This window comes from Oncorhynchus clarkii, chromosome 7 (genome assembly GCF_045791955.1).
Source record: "Oncorhynchus clarkii lewisi isolate Uvic-CL-2024 chromosome 7, UVic_Ocla_1.0, whole genome shotgun sequence".
Lineage (NCBI taxonomy): Eukaryota > Metazoa > Chordata > Actinopteri > Salmoniformes > Salmonidae > Oncorhynchus > Oncorhynchus clarkii.
The window spans coordinates 18,681,186-18,690,715 of NC_092153.1; the positions used below are offsets into that span (position 1 = coordinate 18,681,186).

The 9,530-nt window shown below is 42.0% G+C and overlaps 1 protein-coding gene across 1 annotated transcript; it reads right to left on the reverse strand.

Moving 5' to 3' along the window:
• Positions 1-5,162: 5,162 nt before the first annotated feature.
• On the reverse strand, positions 5,163-9,255 carry LOC139414141 (SLIT and NTRK-like protein 5). The gene is made up of 2 exons (XM_071162022.1): positions 9,147-9,255; positions 5,163-8,393 (listed from the first exon to the last, which is right to left on the reverse strand). Exon 2 carries the CDS (start codon positions 8,334-8,336, stop codon positions 5,733-5,735), a length of 2,604 nt encoding a protein of 867 aa, XP_071018123.1. The 5' UTR covers positions 8,337-8,393; positions 9,147-9,255; the 3' UTR covers positions 5,163-5,732.
• Positions 9,256-9,530: the final 275 nt, after the last annotated feature.

Sequence of the window (9,530 nt, forward strand, 5' to 3'; positions counted from 1 at the left end):
GCTTCACTGTGGGGATGGTGTTCTCGCGGTGATGAGAGGTGTTGGGTTTGCGCCAGACATAGCGTTTTCCTTAATGGCCAAAAATATCAATTTTAGTCTCATCTGACCAGAGTACTTTCTGCCACATGTTTGGGGAGTGTCCCGCATGCATTTTGGCAAACACCAAACAGTTTTGATTATTTTTTCCTTTAAGCAATGGCTTTTTTATGGCCACTCTTCCGTAAAGCCCAGCTCTTTGGAGTGTACGGCTTAAAGTGGTTCTATGGACAGATACTCCAATCTCCGCTGTGGAGCTTTGCAGCCCCATCAGGGTTATCTTTGGTTTCTTTGTTGCCGCTGATTAATGACCTCCTTGCCTGGTCTGTGAGTTTTGGTGGGCGGCCTTCTCTTGGTAGGTTTTTTGTGGTGCCACATTCTTTAAAAAAATATATAATGAATTTAATGGCTCTCCGTGGGATGTTCATAGTTTCGGATATTTTTTTATAACCCAACTCTGATCTGTACTTCTCCACAACTTTGTCCCTGACCTGTTCGGAGAGCTCCTTGGTCTTCATGGTGCCACTTTAAACAATGCCACTTTATATAATGTTTACATACCCTACATTACTCATCTCATATGTATATACTGTACTCTATACCATCTACTGCATCTTGACTATGCCGTTCGGCCATCCCTCATTCATATATTTTTATGTACATATTATTTTTCATTCCTTTACACTTGTGTGTATAAAGTAGTTGTTGTGAAATTGTTAGGTTAAATTACTTGTTAGATATTACTGCATGGTCGGAACTAGAAGCACAAGCATTTCGCTACACTCGCATTAACATCTGCTAACCATGTGTATGTGACAAATACAATTTGATTTGATTTGATTTGCTTGGTGGTGCCCCTTGCTTAGTGGTGTTGCAGACTCTGGGGCCTTTCAGAACAGGTGTATATTTACTGAGATCATGTGACAGATCATGTGACACTTAGATTGCACACAGGTGGACATTATTTAACTAATTATGTGACTTCTGAAAGTAATTGGTTGCACCAGATCTTATTTAGGGGCTTCATAGCAAAGGGGGTGAATACATATGCCTGCACCACTTTTCCTTTTAATTTTTGGGGGAATTCTCTGAAACAAATTATTTTTTTCCATTTCACTTCACCAATCTGGACTGTTTTCTGTATGTCCATTACATGAATTCCAAGTAAAAATCCATTTAAATTACATGTTGTAATGCAATAAAATTGAAAAAACGCCAAGGGGGGTGAATACTTTTGAATACTACCTCCATTTAACAAATCTCAAACTAGCCTGCATCAATCAAATGTATTTGTTTCAAAAACATTTAAATACAGTATTCCAGAGTCAATTCCAGAGTCTCATAAAAATGGGAAATTCATGTACGACCTCCCACCATTTCATTATCAGGTCAATCTCCTAGCACCTAGTCTAATTCCTTTATCAGGCCTGTTTCTGAATTATGCTCCTTTATGTGTATGAAAGACAGAGATTGAGAAATGGGGACAACAGAGAATAAAACATCACATGGGTGGAATGTTACAGTAAATCAGACTCCAATTAAAGACTATCTACACACAGCACAGGCACATACCCACACAAACACCCTGATGAGGAAACACACGCAGAAAAACACACACAGAAGTACACAAAAACACACACATCCTTATGACACACACAACTCCCTTATGCCAGTTCCTCAAGTATGGTCTAAGAATTCTAATCTTGGCAAGGACAATAGGCTGTTTCTACCCATACATAGCAGCAAAATATGCAATTTCATTTTTAAAGTCCATCCCTGTGAGGGTAAACAATCTCCATATTATGGTCATGAGTCTTGCATGAAATCACATTGTCACATATTGAGCTTGTGCTAAAATCCAACTTCAATACACAGTTATGTGTGTGCGTGCGTGTGTACATGTTCGCGTGTGTGTGTGAGACTGTGACCGTGTGTGTGTGTGATCCTGCATGGTTTCAAGGAAAATAAATGACAGCCTATCCAGTCAGCACACCAAACAAAATAAACCGTAATCCATTGCCACATTGACATCAATTTAGCAGCACCTTCTCGCATATCTACGGCTGTCAACAGCTCTCAAGTCAACTAACAATATCACCCAGTACAGCCGTAACATTCGAGACAAAATAACTGTGACTACAGTATGCTGCATCATTGGGTGTACCAGTTATGCATTCCTTTCCTCCCACTCAGAGACAATGACGCACAGAGCTAGGGCAAGGGCTACAGTTAAATGACTTGACACACTCAAGGAAGCAATACATCAACCTGTAGTTTTTTTGGCCAGACATCACGAGGCTGGGGAGTCAGTAATGCTATGGTCGCCATTTATCAAACAACAGGGTCGCTGCAGCTTCTGATCAACGGCTGCAGCACTATAACCAAACGGACAAAACGCGAGCCTAATAAGCACAACCGGGCGACCCAGTGGGAGCATGCTTGGAAACAGGGAGACAGGAAAGAGGCACTGACACACACACACACACACACACACACACACACAAACATACACCGTCGCTGACATTCTACGCACATACACGACTCTCTCCCCCTCCCTCCCTCCCGAACACACAAACACTGTCACTGAGATTCTATGCACATCCACAACTCTCACACTCTCTCCAACATACACACACAAGGTTATGTGATGACAGACAAAAATAGCATCCATTTTAAAAACTGTTATTGCAGTTTGTTAGTAATCCAGGGCCCTCGCTGGTTTTCTGTAAACACTTTTCACCATCTAACAGAATAGATTTTTTTCATACGGCACATTTGATTTGATTTGGTTTTATCCCTGCAGAGAGGAACAGTCACTAGGTCATATTTACCAGGAAGTTGTATGCATAGTAGCTCAGCTCAACCTCTTAGTACCACAGGAATGTGGAGTATACATACATGCTTTTATTACTGTCCTTTTCCAGTATACTGTTATAACATATTTCATTACCATATTATGCTACTTTTCATGTAGTCCGGGAAAACTATAGATTGGGGAGACGGGTGAATTAACATTAGACAACATCCCTTAGGACTCTTTACCACAGGTACTTGAGAAATAGGCTGCTTTGTTAGTCAAATCACACTAATATTCTCTAAACCGCAATATGTTGAAGGTCAAAATGCCAAATGGAAATTATGCTTTACCCTTGCTTTGAATAATAAGTTATAGTTTCTTTCTGGATGCCCATGAAAACCATTGAAAGGTTACACACCAGATTAAAAACACACGTTCTCGCATTGTGAGCCTGTTTGCAAAATGAGAAATAGTATCAGACATGTTGATTCAAATAATACAATTAAACAAAACATTCATTACAATCGGTGAGAATAACACCAAACAAAAAAAAAACGTTGATCTGTAATTACAGAGGTGAGGGACAAGGAATCTTAATGTGTTGATGAACATTTGAGCGCTTTTACATGCCTGGAGGAATTCCATTAACTATCATGATTAAAGCAATCATCAGACTCATTGGTGCCTGTCAGATCTCATCTCTGCCTTCTCAATTACCCAAATCTCCTTGAACTCAATTGCTCACATCATCATGACGCTGTGGCAGAGCGTCCTCCTCACATATCCTCTCGGCCCTGCACTGCAGCACAACAGGTTTACAGCAGAGATGTTCCCTCTTTTGGCCCCTCCAAATGAGCTAAGTGAAAGAATCCAGGGAGGCGAATTAAACCATTCTGCCCTTCCACATGGAGCCCCACAGAGGACCCCTATTGGCTTATTAAAAGCATTATTTGTCAGGTTAGAGGGTTCTCATGGCAACCTCCTGCAGTGGGACATGGCTAATTCATGCATCCATTAGCCAGGAGTCGTCTACCCTGCTCAGGGTCATGGCAACATTGGGGCTGGCTTCTGGCTTGAAAATAGGAGCATCACCAGGTTCACTCAACAAATGAGATGGGTAGATTATGAAATCACAAAGAAGCACATGTCAGTGTAGACGCACAATTGTGTACATAAGCACAAACATCGAACACACATCCCTATACTAACGCCATAATATGATTTCCCAGGCAAGGATTTCTATGGTCACTGCAGTTGTTTACCAAGGTGAAACACAAATACCAGGAAATGAAACTGCAGCACAGCAGTAAACCAGCTAGGTCAGATTCTCAGTATTGGCTAATAACACACGCACAACAACATGCAGCTTTTACTGAGGGTGCCGGAAGTGAAATGTTTAGATTTTGTGTCTCTTCCCAAATGAGTTACACTGGCACATAATTTACCCCAAAACTGTCAACAGCCTAGGTTACATCGTTTCAGCCCATGACAGGACCTGGCCTCCATCGTTAGCCTGTGGACACTTGGCTATGATTCACCTCCTGTGACGGCTATGACATATCGACAGATACACTGAGTTTCGGGCCCTTCTGTTCTCTAAAATGCTGCTTTCATTTTGGGCCGCTATAAAAAGGCTCACATGCACCCCTTCTGGAATAGGGCCCTGGAGACTTGAAAGGAACACGTTCATATGTATTTTTTGGTGCCTGTGATGTAATGTGTTTTTAACCCTATCAGAAGATGATCAGCACAAATGTTGATGTTTGCAATTGGAACCACCGTGATTATGAGGACTCCCTCACGGGATCATTGATTGAAGCATATTGATCAAAATCCGATTGAAACACCAACTTCTCTTGATTGGTACATGTTACGTGCATCTGCCTCCGTGAAGTATCTAACGATAGCCTTTCATTTTCCCCACAACAACATAGATGAACCTGACATCATATTTATTGATGACATTAACATATTTTGGTCAATATAGTGCAATAAGTGCAAAGCAATTAAAACGAATGAAATTGATGAGGGAAAGAGAATTGCGAATGCTTGTATAAAAATAGGTGTTACATTAAAATATCAGTATTACACAACATAATTATTATTTCAATTATTATTCATGAATTTGATAACATATCAAGAATACATATTAAGAATGAATGCACATATTCATTTTTAATAGTAATCATCCTAATGATAGCTGTTTAAAGGCCCACTTGCCTTCCAACTCCAAAAAGTGCAGAAAGCATACAAAGACAACTTTTTTTCTTCTTTAAATGATGCAGTCTTTCTTTAACATTGGGGGTGTGCCACCATTTAAAAAAAAAAAAGCCACTTTTACACTGCGAGCTACAGTAAATGATATGGAACTACAAACATAAACGTTTACAGAGGATCATGGAATTATGACACAGGTAATACTGATGAAGAATCAAAATGTTTGAAAATACATGGCAGAGTACTCCAATAAATACTTACTTACAGACTAAAGCAGAGAATTGTCCTGCGCAGTTTGATGGAGACACTGCCGTACAGTGTTTTTTCGTCAGATGGTGATTTATAAACATTTTTGTGATTCACAATATATGTATGGTTATATTCCTGAAAATGTAGTTGGGTAAGTTGACCTGTACACTTACATGTATGTGTATTCAATCTTCACCATATAAAAATAGATTCTAAATCACCAGTTAAGTAGAACAACTTGTGTGTTCGTCCAGTTAGGTTCAGAGAGAGACTTTCAGTTCCTGCAATGTCATGTAATTAAGAAATAAGAATAATAGAGTTTGGCACACCCCATTTAATGCTTATTTTGTTGATGTGTCGTGCCAAGGCACCCTCAATATTGAGCCAGTACTTTTAAGGAGGGAAATCCTTCATACATGGACAAATCTGTTGCTCAAAACTGACTGAAAGTGGTCTGTTTCTCAAGAACTTCGAGGTAGTCCGGCTCGACTTGAAGTTTCGCTTTTAGTTCCAAATATTCATTTCTGTTGGGCTCCACGTAAACAGTACTCGGCGCTGTGCCATAAAGCACTGTTTCTCGTATCCTCTCTGGGTGTAAGAACTGGCGTCTAACATCAAAGTTTGGGTTGTACGTGTACGAGACAGGGCCAGTGTACTTGTATTCTAGACTGTTACCGGAGGGGGATTGGTTGTCCGCCTCTATGATGCCCCTGAAGAAGTGCTCGGCATTTTCTGCAGGGGAGGGGTCCTCACGAGGCTCAATAGTGCTCACGCTATAAGTGGGACTTCTCATGTTGCTGTTCCTCTCCTCATCCACATCGCTCCTATAAGTCACCTTCAATTCATGGAGGTCGCGGTAATCCTCGACTGTGTTGCCTTCCCTGGACCTGTAAATGGGATTTTTGCACATGTGGCCCATAGGGTGAGGGATGTACTCATACACGTGTCCGGCGGGGGCTTTGACTTTGGGGACGGTTCGGTTATTACTGTAAAGGCTGTACTGCAAGTTAAACGAGCTCACGTCAGAGTTGTTGGTGCTGGTGCGGTCGCTCTGGGACTTTTTACGCTTTTTCACCACGACAACAAACAGCCCCGCCGCCACAAAGACGGACATGATGAACACGAGCAGCAGGCTGAGGATGAGGACAGAGAGAGGGACGACGCTGCTAGTGGGGTTAGATCTCTGGTAGGTCTCTGTGGTGGTGGCTCTGTCCGGCAGAGGCTCATCAGAGGGGGGCGCTGTTGAGACGACTACGTCAGAGTAATCTGGACACAGCTGTTCAGACTGAATGGAACGCATATCAATCCCGCTGTGACGTTTGGGTGTCTCGCATTTAACCTCATTAACAACGGTGCCGGCACTGAGCTGCTCGAGCCATATCTTCATGCCGACGACGTCACACGAGCAATCCCATGGGTTCTCAATCAGATCTATCTGCAACAGCAATTTTAACTGATCTAACACACCGCTCACAGGCAGGTTTTGGAAGTGGTTACTGCGGAGATTAAGTCTAGAGAGGGACAGCCCAGTAAAGATTCCCGCTGGTAAGGTTTTCAGAAGGTTATTGTTGAGGAAAAGCAGCTGAAGGTTTGGCACAAACCGGAACGTGCCCCCTACAATCTCACGGATTTTGTTGTATTCTAAGTAGAGATACTGCAAACTCTGCAGGCCAAAAAACATCTCTGCTGTAAGCCTGTCGATTAGATTACCATTTAAATACAGCCTACGCAGGTTGGTTAAATCCCCAAAAGCTCTGTCCTGGATGAGGGATATCCTATTGTTTCCTAGGTGAAGCAAATCCAATCCGGTAGCCTCCAAGAAATCAGATCTGCGTACCACAGGAATGTAATTCCCCGTGAGATACATTTTTTTGGGATTGTATGGCTTGGGCTTCAGGTCAGATATGTTCTCAATCTTTCTCTCCTGGCAGTTGACGTTTAGTCCAAGATCAGCAATCTGCAGATTACATGTACAGGTGGTGGGACAGTCCAAAGGCACAGGAGATTTGGTCTGATAAGCAATGATGGGGCCATAGTTGTAAGGGTTAGCTGGAATCCGGGAGGTGGGCTTTGACCTGGTTCGGTTTGATTGACGGGTGCCCTTGGTAGGCCTTGATGACGCCTTGAAAGCATTTGACGAGGTGGCTGAGGCCGTCACCGAAGCTGGCGTGGTTTGGAAATATCCATTGGTGCTGAGTGGGGGAGGGGGTCGCATTTCATATTCAGAAATTGCTCGGCGGGGGCACAGCTCCTGTTTGGAGACCTCGTCCAGGTCTCTGCCATGCAGTCTGAACGGTGTCTCACAGACCACCTCCCCCACCAAAGCTGTGTACGATATGCTCTCCAGCCAAGCTTTCAGGGCAATGAGCTCACATGAGCAATTCCACGGGTTCTCCTCAAGTTGTAATTCCACCACTTTGTCCATGTGCTCCAGGAGCCCAATGTAAGGAAACATTTTCAACCGGTTGCCCCTGAGGTCCAGATGTGTCAAGGGAACATTCCAGAAAATGTTGGTAGGCAGAGCAGAGAGCAAATTGTCATTCAAAATGAGAACTGTGAGCTGATGCAGTTTACTCAGGGCATTAGGCTCTATATTGGTGATGTAATTGTAATCAATCTGAAGGTATTCCAAACTCTCCAGGCCGACAAACGTATCATCCCTTAGGACGTCTATCTTGTTGTTGTTCAAGTGCAATCTCTTTAATCCCTGGAGTCCGTTGAAAGCACCCGTTTCCACTTCATCGATAGCATTGTTGCCTAAATGCAATATGGTCGCCCCAGTGTAGTTGATGAAGTCGTTGAGGGACAGTTTCTTTAAGAGGTTCCCTGTCAGCAGAAGGTGGTACATTGAAAAATGCACCGGGCTTATTTCTGTCAGTCGGATGATCCCTCTATTCTCACAGCTTACCGTCAGTATCCCTTCCTTCTCTTCGCATGTACATAGATTCCTACAGATCTCCCCGTAATTGTCGTACATCTCGACCAGACTCAGAGATGCTGCGATCAGAAGGATTATTTTCAGTATCCAGATATGCATTTTCGAGGGAGAAGGTGCCCCAGCTCACTGAAGTATGGTGCCGGTATGGGGTGTCATCTAGAAGAGAAAGGCAGGCATTGTCTGTTTAATGAACATCTTGTGTTAAGTGGAACATCCCTGCATGCAGTGGTTACAAAGAGCTATGCACTTGTGGATAGAGACATAATACACTTTGTAAAGCATTTTAGGTAACTAATTGCATATACATGTTTGGAGTTTTACGTGCATAAGAAAGAGCAGATATCTGGACAGACACAATATGGTTATGCCATAAACATTTGTTGCAGCTAAAATGCCACATTCAGTACAGTTCCATTATTATGTATTCAGCTACAGCATCATATCTCAACATGGTATAGACATCCGAAAAGGAAATAAATCTCCATGCGAAATATTGATGACATGCAGTGCATATTGGTGAATGTCATGGAAAAGAGTACATACAGCCTTATGCATGTGTTTCTTTGAAAATAGAGCAAGCAGGTTGATTATAGCCGCCTTTAGGTTGGTGATGTGCGATTTTGAAATCTATCGATGCATTCAAATGGCTTGCAAACTAAACCCACTAGCCATCTGCGGCATTTATACAGAATCCATTGCCATTTCAAATTCTATTCCCCGAAGATTCCAGCAAAGAGTTAATATTGAGACAATGTTCACATTTAATCGATGCGACCTAGGATTAAAATATATATTTTATAAATCGAATGGAACAAAATTCAGTTGTTAAGTTAAAGAATTCATGATATATGTAAAATAAAAATAAAAATGATACGAACAATCCTATGGAATGACCAATCTCCTACTCACCCTGCAGATCCCGACGATTTGCGAATAGTATAGAAACCGCCAGGTATCAATCATTATCATCAGATATCCGGAGATATTTTGTTAATAAATGATAAATAGGCTAGTCGTGGTCATTATGGAAGGTGTTCATCCTCAAGCCTGCATGCGTTAGAAATACTGATTGTTACATAGGGACAGTCACAGCCCTTCATCCCTCGGGCGAAAAAAAGAGACCCAAGTTGATTAAAAGCAAAAACGGATTTGCAAGCATTGCTGAATGTCATGCACAATTTACATCTTGATGTGGAATAAATAATACTATAATAAACATTTTATTTCGCATCCGGTATATGTTGAAGTTGAAGAATCCCTTAATTCTTGTTCAAATAATCTCTCTCTCCCTTG

What these genes read in the sequence shown, in the direction of transcription:
- LOC139414141 (XM_071162022.1), bottom strand. Translation starts at nt 8,336, where the DNA reads ATGCATATCTGGATACTGAAAATAATCCTTCTGATCGCAGCATCTCTG.